Raw genomic sequence first — 25,381 nt, forward strand, 5'->3', positions numbered from 1 at the left:
TTTTTTTTTTTTTTTTGGTTTTTCAAGACAGGGTTTGTCTGTATAGCCCTGGCTTTCCTGGAACTCACTCTGTAGACTAGGCTGGCCTCGAACTCAGAAATCTGCCTGCCTCTGCCTCTCAAGTGCTGGGATTAAAGGTGTGCACCATCACCGCCCGACCCTTTTCTTTCTTAATAGAATTCACTGCAGCAAGCACTTTCCACCCCCTCCTCCAGCCTCCTGCATCTTGTCATCCCACATCAGGGAGGTGTGTTTGTTCCAGACAGTGGGCCATTGCCGATACACTTCACCCACTGTGCATTTTACACTATGGAGGTCCTGATGTTTGCAAACAAGGAACTGTCCTCTTGCCATTACAGTGTTGTACGTGGCACCTTCCCCATCCCCAGAGCCCCATGCTCACATATCATCCCTCCCTAAACCTGTTTTTAAACATCAGTGTGTGTGTGTGTGTGTATCTGTGTATGTGTGTGTGGTGGGGGGTGGTTCAGACCTGGAAGACTGGAATTTGAACCTTGGACCTGCAACATGCTGTTTCAGTGTGCTGAGTGACAGTCCCAGACCTTTGAACTCCTTTCTTTGCATGTCTAACCTGGCTTGCTTGTGCTGCAGAAGTCAGCTTAAATGGCTGTCCATACTCCCTGACTGATCACCCTCACTGGGTGGGTCAGGGTCTCCTAAGTCCTTGGCCGTTCCTATTGCAGCTATCACTTTTTATTTTGTCCATTGCTTGAACGGCATGTCTCCTCATTGAGACACTAAAGGTGTTGTTGTTGTCATACCTGTGTGTCCCCAGCACCTAGGAAGGGTCTCTGTCACACATTGTGCTCCTCGCCTGTCCACCTTCCCACCATGCTCCGGTGCCTTCATGGAGGCAAACAAGGAACTGTCCTCTTCCCATTACAGTGTTGTACGTGGCACCTTCCCCATCCCCAGAGCCCCATGCTTACATATCATCCCTCCCTAAACCTGTTTTTAAACATCAGTGTGTGTGTGTTTGTGGAGCCGTTAGTACTGTGTACTGCAGTGCTCTCAGTTTGGTAGCAGTTCCAGTGGAGAGAAAAGTATAGAAACTAGGAGAAGGCCCCTATCCTTGGGGTTCTGTAGGTTTTTTTTTGTTTTTGTTTTTTGTTTTTTTGGTTTTTCGAGACAGGGTTTCTCTGTATAGCCCGGGCTGTCCTGGAACTCACTTTGTAGACCAGGCTGGCCTTGAACTCAGAAATCCGCCTGCCTCTGCCTCCNGAGTGCTGGGATTAAAGGCATGCGCCACCATGCCTGGCTGCTTTTTTTTTTTTTTTTAAAGACAGGTTTCCCTGGCTGTCCTGGAACTCATGTACCGCAGGCTAGCCTCTTAATTCACAGAGGTCTACCTACTCTGCCTCTTGAGTGCTGCCATTAAAGGCCTGTACCACCACACCCAGTCAGCCTCTCAGGGATTTTATTTGAGTTTGGGGATCTAATTAGGGGTAAATGAAACATCCTGTTTATTAATGACCAATATGACGTTATTGATATTTGTGTATTGGTATCTTTCCTCTAAAAACAAATGCATCATTTATTCACTTTCTATAGTACTAGAAATGAAATCAGGGATGTTGATAGCTCAGACAAGGGCTCTACCGCTGAGCTACATCCTTAGTCCCTAAAATGGAAAAATCTGTGTGGCTTATTCTACATCCTACAGTTAGTTCCTTCCGTTCAGCTTGGATCCTGCTAGAAGCCCATACCCGAGACATCCCCCTGTGCTTTTGGGGGTTTGGGCTGGAGGTGGCTGTTTGGGACCTGAGTCACAGGCAGCTCCATTTCTCAGGGAAAGAAATCCTATACTGTGGTCTCACTGAATATAACCACAGGGCAGAGTTTTTTTTTCCCAAGTATATCTTCTTATGAAGTATGATTAGAAGCAGGAAAAACAAACTCCTAAGGAGACCATGTTTATTGTTACAGAGTGATGGAAACAGTCCTGAATGTCTGTGTGGTTGGTCATTCGGGAAGCCAATCCCACAGTTAAAGCTTGATTTCCCTTGTGGGCCGTGTTGAAATTGAGAGTCTTTGGTGCTTAGGCTTGGATCTCCTGTGGAGTCTGTCACTGTCCAAAGAGGCCACCTGCCTCTCTTCCTTCCCCCCCTCCCTCCTCCCCAGCACCTGCTCCCTCCTCTCAGTGCCTTCTGGAAAGGCTCATAGACAGTGTTCCGTTGTCAGTCTGAAAGTTTATTGAGCGCTTACTGTGTGCATGTACCCCACATGAGATGTCGTGAGGGGCTCAAGGTTGAGGTGGCCTCAGGTCTTGCTCTGTGAACATAATTCTACTTGGAAGACAATGAGAGAACAGATCTGAGGTGCAGCTGGGCATACTGGCCATTTAGGAGCCAGTGGTCAGGGATGGCCCTCCCATCCCCCTTCCCCAAAGGCTGGCTTGGTCCTTTCACGCCCCACCCCTCAGGCTCACAACTGTCTGTAACTCTAGTTCCAGGGGATCTGGCTCCCTCTTCTGACCTCTGTAGGCACCTGTACACGTGAGGTACGCATACATACCTTCAGGGACACACATACTTATAAAATAAAAACTTTTTTTAAAATGTCGCTAGTAAGAGAGCAGAGATGGGTAGAGGGAGGGTGCTAGGCACAGGAACAGTCTCCTCCTCTGAGGGGAGATACTGTGGGAAGCATGTTAGCTGACTTCACCTATCATAGAGGAGGGGAAGGGCCCTTCTACCTGGAGAGGACTCCTGTGTGTAGACACAGGAAAGGAGTGTGGAGTCCCAGGGCTCCTGGTAGGAAGAATATCTAACAAGGATTGTTGCTCCGAACTAGAGCAGCTGCCCGATGAGGCAGTGAGTGGGTGTGGGCCCTGAGCCCATTGGCAGTTGCCAGGAAAAAGATTCCTGCCCCAGAGGGAGGCTGGCTGAGACTCACTGGGGTTCTTATGTATTTCAGTAAATACGCATCCTTGAGTATGTCCCTCTGGTTTACCATGTGCTCTGTGGCCCCCCACCCGCCACATGTGAATACGTTATCACAAAAAACGGGTCTGGGGAAGCTTTGTCTTACTGTGAGCCCATTGGAAGATGCACTTGGCATAGACTGTGTCAGGGCCCAATCAGGTCTGCAGGCTGTCTATTTACCCCCAAGTTAGTTTGGTTTATTTGAGATGAGGTCTTGTTACGTAGCCCAGGTTGGTTGCGTAGCCCTCCTGCCTTAGCCTCTCAAGCGCTGGGATAACAGGCATTTGCTGGCCTCACTGTTGTGTCTCTTTTGTTACTGCTGTTGAACCCAGGGCCTGGTGCATGCTAGGCTCTATTCTGCCACTGAACTCTTTCCTCAGCTCATAGAAACCATCTTTCTTAGGTGTAGTGGCCCATGCCTTTAATTTCAGTTCTTGGGAGGCAGAGGCTGGCAAATCTCTGAGTTTGAGGTCTACAGAAAGAGTTCCAGGATAGCTAGGGTCTATACAGTGAGACTAGACTCTGTCTCAAAAAAAAAAAAAAAAAAAAAAATCAGACCAGAAAAGGAAAGAAACTGTTTTCTCCTGGTCTTCCCTATCTCCCCTTCACTCTCCTCCCTCCCCTTTCTTCCTACCCCCACCTCTTCGATACTTTGGATTGGATCTAGGGCCCGTGTTTGTATGTAGGTGGGTGATCTGCCGCTGAGCTACATTGTACTCCAGCCTTCCAGTCTGCTTTTCCACCCAGTCACTGCCTGGTGACTTAGCCTTGCAGTAGCTGCCTTGAGCCTGTCCCCTATGGTTCTCATCCGTAAGCTCCAGTTGACCATGACCGTGACCGACCTCTCCCGCACACACTCAGTTTATTTGCTAAGCACAGCTTGCTTTGAACTGGTGTCTCTTGGCTCCCTCTGTGCGTGCCTCTGGTTGGTTTGCAGGTGCAGCCTTTACTGTTGAGCCGGGGAGTTCCTCAGGAGAGCCAAGAACAGGAGGGTGGAACGGATATTCTCTGTCTGCTTTGAGGGACCACTTTCCTTGTCAGACACTGTAGCCTCTAAGTGACTCCTTCCATCCACCAGATTGTACCCCAGGCTAGAGACCCGTGTCTGTGTCTCTAGCCCATGTCCTCAAAATAGAGAAGCCAAGCCCCCTGCTCCCCAGTCATTTCTCCCCGGCCTAGGCTTTCTGGGGCCAGCTGCTGGAGATAAATTAGCAAGCACATCTGTCTGGCCCCGGGGAGTAAGCCAGCTTTTATTTATTTTCTCAGGCTGGGAAGGACTGGTCTCCCATTCTCAATTCCTTCCCCTTTTTATGGGTGCTGAGAGAGGTCAGATTATGGGGAACTGAGTGGCGAAGCAGGCAACATTTAGAGGCCACTGGAGAAGCCGGGTCACGAAAGGGTTATGATCACTGGGCTATGAGTATATTTTTAAGCATGTGGGAAGGAATGACTGATGGGACGTTTCCCAGAGAGGGTGGGATTTCCGGGGCTGTGTTTTCTCAAGCAGGGAGGAGCCCACCGTCCTTGGGGACAGTGAGATCAGAGGCTGGAGGCTTGAGGTTTAGGAGAGCGAAAAGAGTACTGGCTAACGGGCATTCTTCTGGGGCTGTGGTTCATCTTAGGAACCAGGTGAGGAGGGGGCCGTTCGGTGACCAAAGAGGCAAGGTCACCCAAATAAATTGAATGTGGAGTTGAGAGGGTGGAAGCTGGAAGTGGGCCGGCAATGAATTGGATACAGATCTAACCAGCAGACAGAGAAGCCAAGGGAACCGCAGTCCTGGCCTCCTGCCAGGATTCTTGCTGGAGTCCAGCTTGCTTCCGCTCCGCCCACCCTTGACATTTTCATCCCGAGGGCTGACCTTGGTCTATTTAATGACCTCAGTTTTGTTTACATGTTTTGTTTACCGTTTGATTTTACTCGGGGACTGCAGAGAAAGGTTTAGCCCAAAACATGGACCCTTTAGGAAATCTTTTTAAGAAAGACAGCACTCAACGTAAAAATTAGAAGATGCAAATAAGCGAAAAGGAGAAAGGTGTCCGCAGTGCTCCGCTCTGAAGAGAAGGTGGGGAGTTTATGAGTTAGAGATGCAGGTGGGAGGTTTTGGCTCCACTGGCAATAGTGGTGGTGTCAATGAGTACCAATTACTGCCTCTTTAGCACGTTGCCGGTACATGGCTGCTGCCCTGTGTGTTATGTCGGTTAAGCCTTTCAACAGCTGATTTATCAGTAGCCATTATCTCTCCTTTAAGGACAAGGAAGCTGATGTTGATAAAAACAAAAACAAAACCCAAAACAAAAAAAACCTGGATCGCTTGGGGTCACACAGGCAAGATAAAGCAGATGTGGGGCTGGCCCCAGCTCTACCAGCACCTGACCTCAAGCAGGCAACTGCTGCCAAGGAAAAGCGTTGATGGGTGACATTCCTAGTCCACTCCCGGCCACCGGCATGCCCGTGGAATGCATTGTTTTAGAACACTGCACTCTGAGCAAAACAAGCCTTGTTTAAAATGATCCATCCCTGAAGTCTAGTTATATACATAAGCCACACATTGAAAGCATATGACTTGACATACTTTTTCTTTTTACCTTGGTTTTTGAAACAGTCTCATACGTGTAGCCTGGGCTGACTTCAGACCTCTTGCTTCAGCCTTCTGAGTGCTAGGATTACATTCCAGCATGCTTGGCCCCCACTTGAAAAATTTGACGTGAAGAGTATATTTACATAAGAAACCATCATCAAAACCAAGATAATATCCAGATTGTGAGAGTTCATCCAGGCAAGATGCTTGCCGCCAAGCCTGACAGCCCAAGTTCGATGCCTAGGTCTCACTTACATGGTGGAAGGAGAGAACCAACTCTCACAAATTGTCCTTTGCCTCCATGTAGGTGTTTGGCAGGCATGCAAGTCCCCCACCCCAGTCAACAAAGCTAAAGAACATATCATTTACGTGTGTAAGTGTGGGCCTGTCACTTCTCCTTCCTGTATCTCCCCCAAGCAACCACACATTGGTTGTCACTACACATAAGATCTATTTGCAAAAATTGTATATACTCAGTGCATTCATTCATTCATTCATTTGCTTATTTATTAATTTTGGCTGGCCTGTTTGACCCTGCACAGTTATTCTCAGATTCCTTCTTGCTTGTAAATGTATCTATTCATTCTCTTTGTGGCTTAGTGCTATTCTGCTGCATAGTTGTCCAGCCATTTATCTGGCCGTTCACCGGCTACGGTTATATTCAGTTATTGTCTATCCTTAGGAATCGCTATGAATGCCAGTGTGCTTGTTCTTTTTAATGGATATTTGCTTCTGTTTCTTTTGGGTCGATACCTGGAGTGGGTTAGTTGGTCTTACCATAAGTGTTTAACTTGGTAAGAAATTGCCAGCACTTCTGCAGGGCATTGGTATCATGTCATAACTCTACAGCAGTGCTGCGGGGGTCTGGGCCCCACACATCCTCATCAGTGTTGTGGTCTTTGTTTGTTCAGAGACCAGCTGTATCGTTTGCTTTTCTCTTGCTGTGATAAAACACTGTGACCAAAAGCAGCTTAAGGTATATTTGGTCTTACTGTTCCAGAGAGAGAGAGAGAGTGAGAGAGACCATTGTGGTCAGGGAGGCAGGGCAGTAGACAACTGAAACCAGAAGCTGGCTGTTCACATCTTGTCACACAGGAAGCAGGGAGAAGCTTTAAACACTCCCCAGGAATGTACTTCCTCTAAAAGGCTGCACATCCTAAAAATTCTAGGACCTCTCCAAACAGTACTACCAAATAGGGACCCAATATTCCAGTACCTGAGCCTCTGGAACCGTTTCTCACTTAAACCACTACCCAGAGTCTCACTACATAGTCAGTCCAGGCTGACCTCAAATTCATGAGCTTGCCTCAGTATCTTAGATGCCAGGATTACAGGTGTGTGCCATGTGTTCAACTTAACTTTGTCCATTTTAACATGTGTGCAGCTATGGAGTAATTCATAGTCCCTTGTGTGACCCTTGTGTGACCTTACTACCAAGCAGTAAAAGGGGGAGAAAGGTAAACTGGTTAATCCTGGCCCTTGCATAGAAATTTAGAGTCTCATTATAGTTTCCTTGATGTGCCAAGTATTTCCAGATATACACTGTGTATAAAGGCCCAGCACCAGTCCTGTCAGCTTGAGTTCCATTTTCCAAAAGCTGAAAGAAATGAGGGGCTTTCATTGGGCTCCACAGTTAGAACAAAGCGAAGACTTGAACTTAGATTCATCTCTTCCAAAGATACTGGACTATGGCTCCCATGGATGGTCTGTATCATACTTCAGCAACAACTTCCTGTTTTTTTTTTTTGTTTTGTTTGTTTTTCAAGACAAAGTTTCTCTGTGTAGCCCTGGCTGTCCTAGAATTCACTCTGTAGACCAGGCTGGCCTCAAACTCAGAAATCCGTCTGCCTCCTAAGTGCTGGGGTTAAAGGTGTGTGCCACCACTGTCTGGCAGCAACTTCCTTTAAAATGAAAAATAAACCGGGTGTGGTAGCACATGCCTTTAATCCCAGAACTCAGGAGATAGGGGCAGGTGGATCTCTGTGAGTTTGAGGCTAACCTGGTCTATAAAGTGAGTCCAGGAAGAGGAGGAGAAGAAAAGAAGAAGAAGAAGAAGAAGAAGAGGAGGAGGAGGAAGAGGAGGAGGAGGAGGAGGAAGGAAGAAGAAGGAAGAAGAAGGAAGAAGGAAGAAGAAGGAGAAGAAGAAGAAGAAGAAAAGAAGAAGAAGAAGAAGAAGAAGAATCCCATTGCTTAGTTTTGTTCCTTGTCCTAAATGTGGAATACCAAACTGAAATTGCAATCAGACAGCAGACAGTTTATTTTGAATATAAATATTCTGGAGTCACCATCTCCAAGCTGAAAGCCTGGGCGGATAATTTGTCTGTGTCCTGACCGATCCTGCGACCCGGCTCTGGGCCAAGGCCATTGACACCACTTACTGATCATGAGCCCAGTTAATAGGAAATAGAGTTACTCCCATTCTGTGGAGCAGTGTCTGCTGCAGACGCTCCCTCCTTTCAGCAAGCATCGAGGTTTGGATCTGGCAGGCACATGTCAGACACAGTGTTGTACTGGGTTTTTTTTTCCGAGTTATCGCCTTTGCTGTGCACACAGAGCCTCCTCTCCCAGTATGACTGGGTGATTTAACTTTGTGAGTGAATCTGTCTTAGTCTGCATTGATGGTAGAGTAGACTGGTCAGTTTAATCTCTCTGGGTGCCAGTTTGTTCAGCTATGGGATGGCAGTGTCTAGCCTATTTTACAGAGATTGGTTGAAGCAGGGAGGGGTTCATAGAATTGTGGATGTGTTCAATAAAAGTGACGTACTTTTATGTCTGTTATACAGAAAAGAGGAAAAAAAGCTTTCGAGGTGACACATAAATTGGTCAGGGTTACACAGGGGGTTAGAAACAGCAGGAGAAACCCCATCTTAAAACACTCAAGTTCCATGTTGTCTGGCTCCTTGCTAACCTAAGCCCTCATCTGATTCTGTTTCCACGAGACCACAGAGAAACTGTCAAAGAAAATGGAGCCCAAAGAAAGCAAATAACAACATTCAAAGCCCAGTGTGGCAGAAGCACTGCTTATAGTTTGAAAAATAATAGGAAAAAGAAGTGATCACCCATAATCTAACTCCAAACACATTATGCCATACGTTATCTTAATATTTCTCGTTGTTTTAAAATAGAAACTCTGTTTCTTATGCCGTTTATAGTCATACTACAAATTCCCCGCTTCTTTGTTCTCACTGTGTATATTGGTTGCCCATCACTTCAGACTTTTTATGAACATCCGTTTACTTGCCCGTACCCACACACATGGATAACCACGTCTTTTTGTCTTCTCTTACTACTGATAAAATGTGGTCGTGCATAATTTCATGGCACTCTTGTGGCTGGAGTCCCCTGAAATAGATTCACGGAGTTGACAGATAACTACTCAGTTGGAGTTTTTTTTTTCTAAAGTCTGGCTTATTGAGGGATAATTTATGTAGTGCGGCATTCACTCTCTGTAAGTGTGCAATACACATTCAGAAGGTGAGAGCCAACAGAGCAAAAAATCAGAACCTACCATAGAGAACTTCTCTGTGGCCTCTTCCTATCCCAGCTCCAGTTTCGTGAGCAGCTTGTCCCGGTGTAGCTATGAGGGAGCACCAGCTCCTGGCTATGAGGGAGCACTAGCTCCTGGTCGTGGGGATCTCGGCTGTGCTCCTTTCCCGTCTTCCTGCCGATGCTTCCTTTTCTGTTTCCTCCCTCCCTGTTTCTTCTGTTTCCTCAAAGTGTTCTCCTCATCCTTCCAGAGCAGCTTGAGTTCCATGCAAATTGGGAAGGCCTTTCTCCACCTCAGCTCTCTTTCTCCTCCTCCTCCTCCTCCTCCCCCTTTTTATAGAGGATCATCTTGTATACTGTGTGGAAGCATCACTTGTCAATAAAAAGCCTATTAGCAAAAGGCAGGAAATAGAAGATGGGACATCCAGCAGAGAGAGCGAGAGGATTCTGGGAAAGAGTCAGAGGCAGGTAGATTCTCCCTGAACTCTGAGGGAGACGAATGCATGAAACTGAGGAAAGGTAACTGGCCCTATGCGGACTTAGACTAGTTTAAACTGGGATAATCGGGTTATGTGCTAGTGGGAACAACCCAAGCTTATGGCCTGGGCATTTATTCATAAATAAGTCTTAGAGTCATTATTTCCAGAAGAGGGGTACAGGTAGAAAACCCTGAGCCTACACATCTCTTATCTTCCTTTTCCTCCTCCTCTTCCTCCTCCCTCCTCCTTTCTCTCCTTCCTCCTCCGCTCCCTGGCTTCCATTAATATTGTATTTACCTGCATTAGCACTGTCATGGTATGTTAAAGCTGCTGTTTTTATTTAAACTGAGTATCTTTAAGAGCTGGAATAAGCTTTTGGTAGATCTGCAACCTCCCAGGGGATCTGGCACACAATAAGAGATAGGTAGCTGCTTATTGGACAAAAGTTACATGACTGTAAAACTGACCCCTCTTAGGTGGCCACAGCAAGCCTTTGGTCTTCACTGGCATTTTGTCAAGCCCCCCCCCGCCCCCTTTTGATTTTGTGATGTGTATTTTTGTACCCATGCTGTTATTGAAGGGATTAAGACAGCATCATAGCTGTTCAGGTGATGAGTGAGAGTGGGCGGTACCCCAGCTCATCCTTTGCCATTGAGAGATCAAAAGCTTTTAACCTTTGTGATGTATGAACCCCACCTCTGCGAGTTTTATATCTAACATGCATAACTAGCCCTTGGCAGTGTCTAATTCTCTCTAGAGTCACCAACATATTTCGGGATGCCCTTGCACTAATAGTAAAAGAGTGGCCACACATTCCGGCTCCGGATGATAATTCCTGAGTGGTTCTGTGTAATGCTGTGGCTACAGTGGCTGAATACGATAAGTCCAGAGCTCCTGCCTTGCCATGCACTATATTTAGCTGACCCTCAGTCTGGATAATCCTGTGGAGTGAACCGAGTCCCACGCAGTAAAACAGTAAGGGAGAGAGAGCTTATCTGCTGCACTTTTGACATTGAAATGATTTTGGTAAAGATCAGAGGATTCACTCCGACTGGGAGAGATGGCAGTTCTTACCAGATCCTCAAAAGGCAGAGCCATCTCCAGTGGCAGGGCCATTTGGATGCTTTACTGAATGGTTTCTGTCTAACAGGGCTTTAAGTGTTTAACCATTATCTTGTACAGTCTTAGCCAGTGGTGTGATGCAGGCATTGGGTGGGCTCAGGCTTGTTCTGGAGCCTGAAAGGGAATCTTTAAACACTACATAAAGATATAGCCCTTGGGTGAAGTCAGGGAAGAGTGGGTACCAGTGGGTGGAAGAGGACGATGCCAGTGGGTGTCTCCACATGTGGGCCTGTGTGAGCAGAGCTTCTCCTCATCTGTGCCTCTGTGGCGTGGGTTTAAGTGAGAAGCCCTGATGCTGTGGGAAGGACACAGCTCTCACTCAGACTTGGAGCCCTGCAGCCAGCTGGTGTCCCATATGATGCCCTGGGCAGGTTTGTACTGGACGGCTATACCACCTCCATCTTCTCCCAACCCACCGCTGTCTTCTGTCTTTCAGGAGAAGATCGGATGGCGAAAAGATGCTCTGCACTTGCTGGTGTTCACAACAGACGATGTGCCCCACATCGCACTGGATGGAAAACTGGGTGGCCTGGTCCAGCCCCATGATGGCCAGTGTCACCTGAATGAAGCCAACGAGTACACAGCGTCTAACCAGATGGTGAGTGCTGCGATGGCTCCTCTGATCTGTCCTTGTGCCCATCGCCCATCCCTTACCTGGAAACCTCCTCACCTGCAGTACTTGCTGAGGTTCTGCTCTGCTCTGGGAATCCAGGCTTATTCATTATTTTGTCTTCTCTTGCTAAGTTTTAAAACCTCCTTGTTAACTAATTCTTGTTAGGGATTTCTGTAGCTGGTTCATCTCTACTGCTGTGTACCTAATGGGATCTATCTCATTGGAGGAAGGGGTGACCTGGGAGCCAAGGGGTTCCAGTGGAGGTGATCTGAACACAGCGTGGAGCCTGTTTTCCTGAAGGGGTCACAACTGGGATCGAGTTAGAAGATACCCAGTACCAAGTACCAAGATTCTGCCACATTAATTATGCAGACTTTTAAAGAAATGGATCCCTTCTTCTTCCCCAAATCTATTTTAACATCTGGCTAGAGAGGAGTTCTTGCCAGTTTTCTTTGCAGGACAAGCCCATTTTCTCCAGCTCCAGGAGGTGATCGTCTAAGCTTTCTAGATTATCCAGGAGTGATGGAGTCTTGAAAGGGCTTCTAACTGTAGGACCTCACCCTATACCAACCAGGGTTAAATTGCCTCCAGTCTTTCCTTTCTTCTCACTTGGCTGGCTACCTCCTTCCTCCATCACAGCCTGATTCCACAGAGCAGTGGCCTCCTTTGCTTGTGGTGAGCCATGAGCGGGACCCGCAGACATCGGTTACCTGACTGTTGGGCACAGGAAAAAGAATACAGGGCCAGGGACAGCCGTAGGGTTAGGATATAAGCTAATAGGTGTTGGTGGCAGATGGTAGACGGTGAGACTGTTCTTCCTGGTGCCACAACTATTCCTATCCCTCCAGAAAGGACGGGGAGGGATCCAGACCACACCTAGCGATGCTAGAGGGGCCTTTCTAACGAATGTCCTTTCCTATAGCCTCTTAGTTGAGGGGCTGCTGATGGACTTGGTTATTAGGCCCTTGGTTGACGGGCACCCAGGAGAAAGATGCTTTTTCCAGGGTCTGCATGTCTGCAGATCACATGTCAGTGTTGCAGCTGGGTTGGTATGGTTACACTCTTGACATTTGCCTTCCTCTTAGGACTATCCATCGCTTGCCTTGCTTGGAGAGAAGCTGGCAGAGAACAATATCAACCTCATCTTTGCAGTGACGAAGAACCACTATATGCTCTACAAGGTACTCGTGTGTGTGTGTGTGTGTGAGTGTGTGTGTGAGTGTGTGTGTGTGAGTGTGTGAGTGAGTGTGTGAGTGTGGATGTGTGTGTGAGTGTGGATGTGTGTGTGTGAGTGAGTGTGTATGTGTGTGAGTGTGTGTGTGTGTGTGTGAGTGTGGATGTGTGTGTGTGAGTGTGTATGTGTGTGTGTGAGTGTGTGTGTGTGTGTGAGTGTGGATGTGTGTGTGTGAGAGTGAGTTGTGTGAGTGTGTGAGTGAGTGTGTGTGTGTCTGTGTGTGTGTGTGTTTGTGAGTCTGTGAGTGTGTGAGTGTGTGTGTGTGTGTGTATATCGGGGTAGGGGGGTGGTCTGATCTGTGACTCACTTTGATCTAAAGCCAGTTAGAGATTGGAGTGGGAGTGGGCGGGGTCAATGGAGCTGTGCTTAGAAGTAATAAGGAAACCCTTGAGTGTTCATGTGGTCATGGACATCTTCCCTGGGAGTTTTAAACTATGTTATTTAACTTAATTCAGAGAAACATCTCAAAAATATTATGAATCGTCATTTTCAGAAGATGGATAGAGACACAGGGCCCTATTCCAGTTGAGAAGGCAAACATGAAATAATTCTGTACAAAGGGAACTGAAATGTTGGGCAGTTGTTGTTGGCTACTACTACACACGACTAACTCAGTCTGCCTTCCTGCGGAGGTAAAGGGTGGCCCAGCACAGTAGGTCTTCCAGAAATCAGTCAGTGACTGAGAGAAGAGAGCGATGGGCTTGTTGCATCCAACAAGTCTTTTCCCAGGTCGCTGCCTGGGCCACCATTGTGGCATTCACAGTGGTACTCGAAAGCTCCTTAGAGAGTAAGAGAGGAAGACCTTCAGTTTACTCTCTGGCCTTTCCGTGATGCTCGCACCTGTGCACACACAGACACTCACTCAACCTCTCTGACTGTGAGCTAAGCATAAACCCGGCTCACCCTGGAGGCTGTGACCATATCGGGGATGCTGTCAGGAATCCCTTAATTATCCTCCAAAGAACATTTGTTCGATCGTGTCTCCAAGGCCCCTGCTTTATGAGAGGTTATGAAAATGTCACCGTGTCTTCCTGAGTCATGGAGCCTCTCTGAGCCTGAGTCTATTTTAGATTAATAAAATGAAAAGACACTTAGTTTGGTGCGAGATCATTGGTTAAAGCTTGTCCATTACAAACCACATTCTTAGAAGGACTAAGTGCAGAAGCTGTGTTGGGCTTTGTTTCCTCTTGAGCTTCAGCCTCCTTCCTCAGACTGGGGAGACCTATATAGCTTGAGGGTGACAGGGACCCTGTCCTGTTCTCAGAGCCACACTCAGGAGCTGTGCTAGGGCAAAGGGCTTTGTCCCCGGGCCTTACTTACAGGTATCAAAAGGTCTTTAGACTGACACCTGTATGTTAGCTCCCTACTGAGAAGATAGGCTGTCTTCCTACGCTTGGGGAAGCAGGCCTTCCTGCTCCTGTAGAACATGCAGAGTCATCCGGAAATGAGCCTACAATTACCAGGAGCGATGGTGAGAGGGTCATGACCTTAGAGGGTGACTGGTCACTTGCTGTCAGCCCTGCGCTCCCTTCCATAGCCCCCTGAGTGTGCTTCTCACACCAAATTTTCTTGCCTCCCCCATAGCACTCTCCCATCCAGCATGTGGTCTGGGAGAGTGGCAGAGCATGGTACTGGCCCTTGGTCACTCTTGACCACAGCACACTTTTGACTCTGACAGAATGGACAGTGTCTTAGTGAGAGGGTTACTATTGCTGAGAAGAAACTCTATGACCAAAAGCAATGTGGGGAGGAAAGGGCTTATTTGGCGTACACTTCCACATCATGCATGGTTCATGACTAAAGGAAGTCAGGATGGGAGCTCAAACAGAGCAGGAACCTCGAGGCAGGAGATGATGCAGAGGCCATGGAGGGATGCTTGCTCCTCATGGCTGGCTCAGCCTGCTTTCTTATGGAACCCAGAACTATTAGCCAGGGATGGCCCCGCCCACAGTAGGCTGGTCCCTCTCCATCAATCACTAATTACGAAAATGCTCAACGGCTGCCTACAGTCCAGTCTTATGGAGGCATTTTCTCAATTGAGGTGACTCTATCCTGTGTCAAGTTGACATAAAATTAACCCTCACAGAAGGCAAAATGATCTTACCTTTTTTTTGTTGTTTTGTGTTTTTCAAGAATTTTACGGCCCTGATACCTGGAACCACTGTGGAGATTTTGCATGGAGATTCCAAAAATATTATTCAACTGATTATCAATGCGTACAGTGTAAGTCATTGGCTCTGACCCCCCGACTTCCCACCTCCATCCCATCCCCTCCTGAAACACTGAGGCCTGGAGCTGATAGAGGTTTGCGAGGAGACTTAGCTCTGCCTGAACCCCTTCTGTTGGGGGCTCCTAGTGTTTGAGGTGTGGCCAATGTCCCTTACTCAGTTTCTCCATGTCTCTGTGTCCTGTAGACTCGGAGTTGGGCATCAGGGAGAATTTCTAGCTAGTTGCTCTCATCCCTTTCCTGAACTGTTGCCGTTTGGACTCTTTACAAATCAGAGCTTACCTTATTTCTCCTGTGAATTCCTGCTAAAGCCAGAATTTTCTCTTCTTCTCTTCCTCTACACTGTAGCCTTCATTTCTATCTGGGTTCCTCCCTCTACCCAGAACCCTTGAGACAGGCTCTCTCTAACCCTGGCTATCCTGGAACTCACTATGTAGATGAGGCAGGTAGAGAGCTCTGTGAGTTCAAGGCTTCTGGAGAAGACAGAGCTAAGGAGCGGCCTCATCTGAGCTCTGTGAGGTGGGGGGGGGGGGGAGGACATCTTCTGGAGTAGCTACCTCTCAACATCTCCAAGCTCAGCCAGCTCCAGACCCTGCAGACCCCTGAGCTATACAACATGCTTTCCCAGTTTAATTTAGAGGTTCCAGCAACAATAGTGGGGCCCCGCAGTTGCTCAGGGAACCTGGATTTACTCCAGTTTCTAATGCAGCCTAAAGAGATCATTTCTGCCAACCCCAGCTTCTAAGTGGGTACCCGACTCTTCTCCTTGCTCCCCAGGGTCAGGGAAAATGCCACAATTTACACAAAGAATACTTCTAAGCCATACACACAGGCAGGCTGCTGTAGCTTGGTTCCCAGCACCCACATGGGGGCTTACAACCCTCCATAGCTCCTAGTTCCAGGGGATCCAACACTCTCTTCTTAGCTTCGCTAGCTGGTGCTGGGTGACATTTTCATCGTTGCCCTGATTTGTGGTGGCTTTCATGAGTCACACAACCATGACTACATGTGGGTATTGACTTTGCTCCTCCTGGATGCTAGCTAGCAGTGGATCTGTGGGGACACTGGAAGATTCCGGTCAGAGCATATGCTACAGATGAAGTGGTTGTGGTCTTTGGCTCTGTCTGATTTGTATGTGTCTTTCACAGTGCAGAACTGTCCGCTTTTAGATTTATATCCTTTTCTAGCTGTGCCAAACTCACTCTCTGCCCAAAGGGTGTTTGGCAGCATGGAGCCTCTCGCAGAGTACCGCAGAGGGAAGACTGTCTTCCAGGGCTGAGCCCTGAGTCTGGGTACGGAAACATCAGTCCATGCTTATGAAGAGAGATACTTAAGACGAAAAGCCCAGGGGCCTCTCTTTAAAGTGGGAGCTGGCAGGATGGGCTGCAGACCACTAGAGTAGCAGCAGAGGGTGACATCAGAGCCCGTGGTGGGTTCTGCTCTAGCACAGCACATGTTTCTCTTTTGATTGTTGCCATAAAGTCTGCTCCAACCGCTCCCCTCCCCCCTCAGCTGGGCCGACAGAAAGCAATTGCAGATGTGACCTAACGTGACACAGGGTCTGTAATAGAATAACACTTAGGGGGGCTGGCATTCTTGACATTGCCGACTTTGTCTAGGATGGGAGTAAGAAACTATCTTCAGGGACAGAGCTGGTCGCAATGGCGTAAGTTCATGAGTTGCACGTGAGTGTCCTCGTGCATAAGAACCAGTGATTGTGCCTTTGAACCTCTGATGTGTCTTGCACTTCATTCTTTTCTGTCAACAAATACATCTTAAGGGGCTAATTGTGGCCAGCATTGTATGACACATGGCAGCAGGACACTGGAGCAAGCACAGCTCTGCCCTGCAGAATTCTACATGTGGTGTTTCAAGGGAGGGGGACCCTTAGAGCCGTGAGGGTGATTCATACTTTTCCAAAGTCAGTGGATTCTGAGGAAAGAGGCCTGTGGGGATGGGATTAGCATGAGCTCTGGAAGCCTGCCTCAGCTACGAGCATTTGGGCTCAGCTTTTGGTACCATAACTGAGGTCTGAGCTAACTCTTCATAATTCCTGCCATCTGAAACAGTAGAGGAGATTCTAGTCCCAGGCGCTCTGTGGTGAGCAAGAGAGAACCAGCTAGCCAGAACACCAGTGAGGAGGCCTATGGCCCACGTAAAGCATAGAGTGCCTTTTCTCTCCTTTTCTTTCTTTTTTTATTTGTTTATTCCATGTATGTGAGTACACTGTTGCTCTCTTCAGACACACCAGAAGAGGGCATCAGATCCCATTATAAATGGTTGTGAGCCACCATGTGGTTGCTGGGAATTGAACTCGGGACCTCTGGAAGAGCAGTCAGTGCTCTTAACCATTGAACCATTTCTCCAGGCTGAGCTTTTCTTATTTTAAAGATTTTTAAATTTTAATTTGTCGTGTGTGTGTGTGTGTGTGTGTGTGTGTGTGTGTTTGCCCACTTGTATGTCAGTGCACCATGTGTTTGTCTGGTACCCGTGGAGAATAGGAGAGGGCATCAGATCCCCTAGAGCTGGAATTGGAGATGGTTGTGAGGTGCTATGTGGGTGCTGGGATCCAAACCCGGGTCCTCTGTGTATAAACTGAGGATTTCAGCATCAGATATATAAGCTGATGATGTGGCTACTCCAAGGCAAGGAGGGGGAGCACAACCAGAGGCATCTAGAGCAGGGAGAGGAAGGAGTGAACTGAACAGTGGCCAGCAGACTGGACTAGGGACTTTGAGGGACCGGGGGATGGGGGGGGGGAGATGGGGTCAAGAGAGGAAGATAAGAGAGAAGCCAAAAGAGAGCTGAAATGTCAGGGCTCTATGAGCACGAGAAGCTGGAGAACTTTAGGGTAGGGGGTGGGTGAGAAGAACTGAGAAGAACCACAGACAAGTGTTTGTGATACCTAAGAAAGCCTGGAAGCCAGCTTCTGATGCCAAATCAGCATATTTGGTATGCTAATAGGCACCGCAGATAGTTACTTGTCCTGAGCATCTTTGGACCTGACTCTATAGGAGAGCAGCTAGTGCCCTTAACCATTGAGCCATCTTCCTCGCCCCCTTTCCACACATTTTTATATATACTGATATATGTGTGTGTATGCATTTCCCCCATTTGTGTATGGGTGTCTAAATGTGAATGCGTGCGTCGGTTCCTTTGGAGGCCAGAGGAAGAATTAGATTCCCTGGAGCTGGAGTTCCTGGCAGTTTCTAACTGCTCAATGTGGGTGCCAGGGACCAGTTTGAATCGTCTTGAAGAACAGCCAGGATTCTTAAGCACAGCCAGTCCTCTAGTCCCTATTAGCTATCTTCAAAGATTTCATCTTCATCTGCCCAGTCCCTTGAGCCTAACTGTTGTTCACATGTCTATACATTGATCGATGTATTCATTCTCCAAGACTTTGTTCTGCATCCTGGAGAGAGGGGGCATGTATGTGGTCCTTTGGGTTCATGGCACACTGAGAAGGCAGATCCTTAAATAACTAATTACATTCAGTGGGAGAGTGGGGTGTGTGTTGAGTAGCACTTTTGTGACCTTTGGCCAATTAAGGGTGGCACTCCGAAGAGGAAGCAGCTTTCAGAGGGTTTAGTATTTTTAGAGTTGTAGAAGCGCTTCGACAATTTGTTGCAGAGAGACCAGTTTTTGTGGAGTATTTTCTGCAAGCTGTGAATTTGTTGGGGAAACTGCACATCTCATGTATTAGCTTATTAGCACCACATGCCAGAGTCAGAGGGCTAGAGGGAGGGGTGGGAAAGCTACAAAAGCTGGTGGCGCTCTGGCTTCTTGTTTGTAAGGAAGCTTGGCTCAGTGCCTCTCAGAGTAAGTCCTGCTGCCTGTAAGTCCTGCTGTCTGTAAGCCCTGCTGTCTGTGTTATAAGCAGATTTTTAAAATGTGTGATAGAATATGACTTCTAAATAGTCATAAAGTTACTTCATTTGGCCTCAGCTCCTAAAGTTATAACTTTCATAGGGACTTTTGAGACAGCATTTTATTTATTTATTTATTTATTTATTTATTTATTTATTATATGTAAGTATACTCTAGCTGTCCTCAGACACTCTAGAAGAGGGCATCAGATCTCATTACAGATGGTTGTGACCCACCATATGGTTGCTGGGATTTGAACTTAGGACCTTCTGAAGAGTAGTAGGTGCTCTTAACCGCTGAGCCATCTCTCCAGCCCCCGAGATAGCATTTTATTAAGTAGCCCTGGCTGGTCTAGACAGAACTCGCTATGGAGATCCACCTACCTGTGTCTCCTAAGTGCTGGAATTAAAGGTGTGTGGCATCACACTTGGCTATTACTTAAGGGTTTGTTGTTGTTATTGTTGTTGTTCTGAGACAGGGTTTCTCTGGGCAGCCCTGGCTGGCCTTGCACTCAGAGAGCCACCTGCCTCTGCCTTCCCAGTGCTTGGATTAAAGCACTTCCACTGCCTGACTTCTTATAGATTTGGGTTTTTTGTTGTTGTTGTTGTTGTTTTTTGTTGGTTTTTTTGGTTGTTTGTTTGTTTTTTTTTTTTTAGATTTATTTAGTGTATGTGAGTACACTGTAGCTGTACAGATGGTTGTGGGCCTTCATGTGGTTGTTGGGAATTGAATTTTAGGACTTCTGCTCACTCCGGTCAACTCTGCTCACTCCGGTCAGCCCCGCTCTGGCCCGAAGTACATAAGTACACTGTAGCTGTCTTCAGATGTGCCAGAAGAGGACGTCAAATTTCATTATGGGTGGTTATGAGCCACCATGTGGTTGCTGGGATTTGAACTCAGGACCTTCAGAAGAGCAGTCAGCGCTCTTAACCACTGAGCCATCTCACCAGCCCCATAGATTTGTTTTTTTATAGAATAGTTCCTCGGGGGTAGAGTCTTGTGGATCCCTCCTCTATTTATGGCAGAGTTATGATTTGCTGGAATTTGTACAGATTTTGTGCAGACAACCACAGTTGCCTGGAGTTCGTGAGCACAATGGCCACGTGACATTCAGGAGACAAGCACTTCTTCACCATGTTCTTCCGAATCCCTTACATTCTTTCTGTTCCCTTGTCTGTCACGTTCCCTGAGCCTTGAGGGCGTGGAGGGGTAATGCAGATATCCCATTTAGGGCTGAGAACTCGGTGTCACTAATTCACTGCACTCTGAACAGTCACGAGACTCTGCATCATCTCCTGCCCCTTGCAGAAGAAGTTTCTTGACCCGGGTTGAGCGCAGCCCTTATTTACAGATAAGGCAATATGACAACATGACCATTTATTTCGCAAAACAACAATAGTATCTTCTCTACCCATTAAGGGTGGATTCTAAAAACCAAGAGGCATATAAAGTCTTCCATGAATCTTGTATAAACCAAACATACCCGAGTATCTAACACCCAGGTAAAAAGCAGATCATGGCTGGGCTTGTTGCTTGCCATTTCAGCTCAGAAGCCTGAAGCACGAGGATTACAGAGTTTGGGGTTATCCTAGACTACATAACAAGATCCTGTCTCAGAAACAAAAATATACAAAGAAAACACAGCCACAGCAGAGCATTGCCAGCACAGGCAAGTCCCTTGTAGGCCTCCCTCTCTCGATATCCCCCAAGGGCAACCATTAGTTCTGCCTGTTACTGAATTTCACACATGATGGCTTCTCACTTAGTAGCAAGGATGCGCCCTGAGAGACACATCGTCAGGGAGTTATAGCATTGTGCAGGCAAAGAGTATACAGCATGTTAACCTAGATGCTGTAATGTACTACTTGCCTCGGCTATCAGCAGCTGCCTTTCTCTCCTAGGCTACAAACCTGTGAGGCTGGTACTATCTGGAATATGCAGGCAGTTGTAACAGTGGTGGCCATTGTGTACCTGAATATACAGAAGGTAGATTAACATCACTAAGTGATGTGGGAAGTTTATAGCTCTCACGATCTCATGATGGGGCCACGGTTATATAAAATCTACTGAGGCCCAGAGTATCTTTATTAGGGAATAAATAGAGTGTGTCTGGCTTTGAGTAATGTTATACTCTTCATGGTCACTTTATACACTTGTGTTTGATATATTGTTGCTATTATAAGTGCTCTGTGAGGTGGATATTCTGGGGTTTACTTAAATCTTTTGTACTATTGGCAGGCCTTTGGTTAGCTTCCAGATTGCTCTTAACTTGCTGTAGACATTCTTGTCCCTGCCTCTTGGTAACCTGCACATCTTAGTTGTGTACAATCCTCAGAGGAAGCTAAAATCAGCCTGAGTTTTAGAATACATTACTTATTGGCTTTCTTTTTTTTTTTAACTATTTATTTAACTATTTATTTATTTATTTATTTATTTATTTATTTATTTATTTATATTATATGTAAGTACACTGTAGCTGTCTTCAGACACCCCAGAAGAGGGCATCAGATCTCATGACGGATGGTTGTCAGCCACCATGTGCCTGCTGGGATTTGAACTCAGGACCTTCGGAAGAGCAGTCAGTGCTCTTAACTGCTGAGACATCTCTCCAGCCCTCTTTTTTCTTTTTAAATGTTATTTATTTAATGTATATGTATATGAGTACACTGTAGCTGTCTTCAGACACACCAGAAGAAGGCATTGATCCTATTAAAGATGGTTGTAAGCCACCAAGTGATTGCTGGGAATTGAACTCAGGACCTCTGGAAGAACAGACAGTGCTCTTAACTGCTGAGCCACCTCTCCAGCCCTACTTATTGGTTTTCTAAAAGCCTGTATCGGCTTCCACTCCAGCCAGCAGTAAGGACCCCAGCTTCTCCCCAATCTTCCCAGTAATGCTACTTTCAGTCTCCGTCTCTCCCTCCCTCCCACCTTCTCTCTCTCTTTCTCCCTCCCTCTCCCTCCCCCCCTCTCTCTTTCTTTCTTTCTTTCTTTCTTTCTTTCTTTCTTTCTTTCTTTCTTTCTTTCTTTCTTTCTTTCTTTCTTTCTCTTCTGCATTGACATATCACTTTTCCATAGTCTTTGTGTCACTCAGTGTCTTGAGCAGCTAGACCCCAGAGAAGAACAAGGATAATGTAGTTTCAGACTCATGGGATAACCTCATCTAGTAAGGGATGGGTTTGAGTGTGAAGAAAGGCCAGGTGGAACCTGGATGGACTGTCTTAGCAGGATAGTAAGGAGCTAGCCTAGGGGGGAAGGCAGGAGAAGAAGACGTTGGGCAAAGAGCTGTTGTCCTGGGTGTATGTGTATGCCCGTGTGCCTACGTGTGCATGGATAAACCCAAAGCCTAGAGACTACTACATGGGTAGATGTCAGTAATTATGTGCCTGAAACTGACTATGGGAATAAGAGGTGCCCCTGAAGAGGTGAGCCGGAGACAGAGCAAAAGTCTTTTGAAGAAGATCACTTTACACATAGACCATTACCAACCATTCCAAGCTCACAGAGGGAGGCCCAAGTCAGGTCTACAAGATGGTGCGTGGGAAGCCTCCTGTCTCTAACTTGGCTTGAACCTCCTGAGGTTAGAAGAAACCATGCGATATACAAAAGCCACTGTAGGGAACACCTTGCTGTGGCTGTTTCTAAGTACTGTGGGCTTTCTTTTCTCCCTTTGTTTTCAGAGCATCCGGGCTAAAGTGGAGCTGTCGGTGTGGGATCAGCCAGAAGACCTTAATCTCTTCTTCACTGCCACCTGCCAAGATGGCATATCTTACCCTGGTCAGAGGAAGTGTGAGGGTCTGAAGATTGGGGACACAGTAAGTGTTCACTCCTAGTTTATAAGAGTTCTTGTTCGCTTGGGTAATAATTCTCTGAATCTGACAATTTTGTAGTTCCCTGGAGTCCTCTAGAGACTGTGCTCTGCCTTCTAGTTCAGCATGCTTTCCAAACTACTGTGCATGTTGTGTGCAAAGTCTTAGCAGGATCAGGTGCCGAGCTCCAGTACACAGACCCCCTCAGTGCAGTGCCAGCTCCTCAGTGACACTGGGCCCTTGGTGCTTTAGCCATTATCGTTTTAGCTTGACAGTGATCCAGTCGGGTGGGAGAATATTGACAGGAGTCTAGGAGACTTGGCTTCTATTCCTCAGCTTTTCTATGCATTTCCTCTTATTTGATGAGACTGAGGGGTATCCGGCAGCCGTGGAGAGAACAGATGCCTGTCAGATAGCAGATATAAATGATGTATGTGTAAAGATGAAATGGTGTGAAGGCATAAGTGGGGCGTGGCGGCACGTGATGAGTCACTATGAAAAGATTGTTTTTGACAGTAGTCTGATCTACAGAGGGGAAAGATAAAAGGTGTAGCAGTGCTGGGGCGGTGGTGGCACATGCCTTTAATCCCAGCACTCGGGAGGCAGAGGCAGGTGGATTTCTGAGTTCGAGACCAGCCTGGTCTACAAAGTGAGTTCCAGGACAGCCAGGCCTACACAGAGAGACCCTGTCTCAAAAAACAAAACAAAACAAAAAACAACAACAAAAAAAAGGTGTAGCAGTGATGCCAAATGAAGATGGCAAAGGAAAGCACTGGGGAGTGGTGACACCACTGTGCCCATGGCAACACAGGCTATTGATGGTGATTGGAGGATTGTCCACACACCTTCTGGAGGTCTGCTGCCAGAAGCAGACAGACTATAGAGACCATCCCAATGGCATTTAAATTTTTTTCTTTATTTTTAGGATTTATGTTTTTTATTACTATTTTATTAATTAATACCACCATCCTCTTCCATCTCCTTAGTTAATTTTTTAAAGTGTTTATTATTTTTATGTGCATGGGTGTTTTGCCTGCAGCATGTCTGTGTGAGGATGTCAGATCCTCTGGAACTGGAGTTCCAAATAGTTTTGAGCTGTCATGTGGGTACTGGGAATCGAACCCCATGTCCTCTGGAAGAGCAGCCAATGCTCTTAACTATGGAGCCATTTCTCCAATCCCATGTTTTATTATTTTATTATTTTTAATTATGCTAAGTATGTACACATGAGTACAGGTGCCTGCAGAGGTGCATGCTTTTAACAACCGAGCCATCCATTTCTTCAGCCCCCTCCAATGAGCTATGGTGACCACTCCTTTCCTTAGAAAATAGAGTGAGAGAAAGCTCCCTTGCACACTTCAGAGTATCTGAGCATCTTCTGGGCACTACTGCCAGCTAAGGTGGCAATAACCCCGTACTTCCTGCCTTAGGAAGACACAGGAGTATCTGCTTACGTCTAGCTGGGACATTCTAGCCTCTTCTCTCTTCCTTCCTGTTTTCCATGTTAAGTGACACTTCACCCACTTAACACCACACAGGGAACCGGTCCTACCTTTTCACAATCCTACAGTGGCACCCTACCACCAAATGAGGCAGTTCAAATCCAGTCTGGAAGGTGAGACTGTAGGGAGCCCTAAAACATGAATAATTGTCAAAAGTTGTACTTATATTCTTTAGATAAATTATAGTGATTTCTTTTACAAAAAAAGATTTATTTATTTTATATATGTGAGTTTACTGTCACTGTCTTGAGACACACCAGAAGTGGGCATCAGATCCCAATACAGATGGTTGTGAGCCACCATGTCGTTGCTGGAAATTGAACTCAGGACCGCTGGAAGAACAGTCGATGCTCTTAAGTGCTAAGCCATCTCTCCAGTTCCACTGGTTTTTTTTTTAAAACTTTTTTTAATTTTTAATTTATTTTTTTACACAAGTTCCATTCCCCGCCCCTATGATTTTTTTTAATCAAGATAATTTAAGAAAAAACCCAGAAGTCTTGTTGAAGTCGTGGAGTTTAAAGAGTTAGTTGTAGCTGGAGAGATGGCTTAGGGTTGCTGCCAAGCCTGGTGATGACCCGAGCTTGATCCCTGGAACCACAACAGTGGAAGGAAAGAACTGAGTCCCACAAGCTGTCCTCAGACTCCACACCTGTGCAGTGCTCTGTGCATCCCATGCCCAAATTAAACAACAAATAAATGTAAGGACAAAGCGGAACAGGAAGTTCTGGCAGGAGGTAGCAGCCATAGGTAGAAAAAGAACACGTGAGCAAATTCTATAGATCTTATCTGCGTGGGGTGTGTGGTGCGGTGACACAGGGCATCAATGGTCAGGCAGGTTTATGAACATGCTTCCTATAAGGGATGGTCTGACAGAGGCTTGGACATATATTGTCTGCCTGTGTTTATATGCCATCAGCAGGCCTGTTTATCAAATACGGAAAAGGTTACAGAGCCGGAACAAACAGTCCATCTTATAAAACAGGAAAGCTAAGACTTAAAACTAGTTTTAAAAACTAGGTTATGATTAATTAGTTAATTATAATTTGTATCTTATTTAGTTTAGAGTATTAATAGGACAAAGGGTATGTGCTCTGGTAGTGTTTTTGGTTGTTTGTTTTGATGATAGAATCTCATATGCACAGCGAGTTATAAGCTTACCTGGGCTACAGAGTGAGACTGGGCCTAAAAAGAAAACAAAACCAAACCCAAAAACGAATGGCATTCTAAGGGTGGGTGAGACGGCTCAGAGAGTCAAAACCCTTGTTGCTGCACCTGATGGACCACTTGAGTTCAGTGCCTGGGACTCACATTGTGAAAGGAGAGAACCCACTCTGAAAATTGTCTTCTGACCTGCGCTTTGTGCCACGCTACCGGACCCCTTACTCCACCACAATAAAGGAATGTCATATAGAAAGCTTAAGCATCTTTTTTTTTTAAAGATTTATTTATTTATTATATGTAAGTACACTGTAGCTGTCTTCAGACACTCCAGAAGAGGGCGCCAGATCTCGTTACGGA

The 25,381-nt window shown here is 46.5% G+C and overlaps 1 protein-coding gene across 1 annotated transcript in view; it reads left to right on the forward strand.

The window, feature by feature from the left end:
• Positions 1 to 25,381, forward strand: part of Itgb5 (integrin subunit beta 5) — a 117,963-nt gene that overhangs the window by 55,327 nt on the left and 37,255 nt on the right. Inside the window, exons 6-9 of the mRNA XM_021184827.2 lie at positions 11,048 to 11,209; positions 12,310 to 12,405; positions 14,592 to 14,681; positions 22,233 to 22,367. Of these exons, the coding sequence (XP_021040486.1) occupies positions 11,048 to 11,209; positions 12,310 to 12,405; positions 14,592 to 14,681; positions 22,233 to 22,367 (483 nt within the window). The remainder of the gene's footprint in view (positions 1 to 11,047; positions 11,210 to 12,309; positions 12,406 to 14,591; positions 14,682 to 22,232; positions 22,368 to 25,381) is intronic.

Source organism: Mus caroli, chromosome 16 (genome assembly GCF_900094665.2).
Source record: "Mus caroli chromosome 16, CAROLI_EIJ_v1.1, whole genome shotgun sequence".
In the NCBI taxonomy this organism is placed as follows: domain Eukaryota; kingdom Metazoa; phylum Chordata; class Mammalia; order Rodentia; family Muridae; genus Mus; species Mus caroli.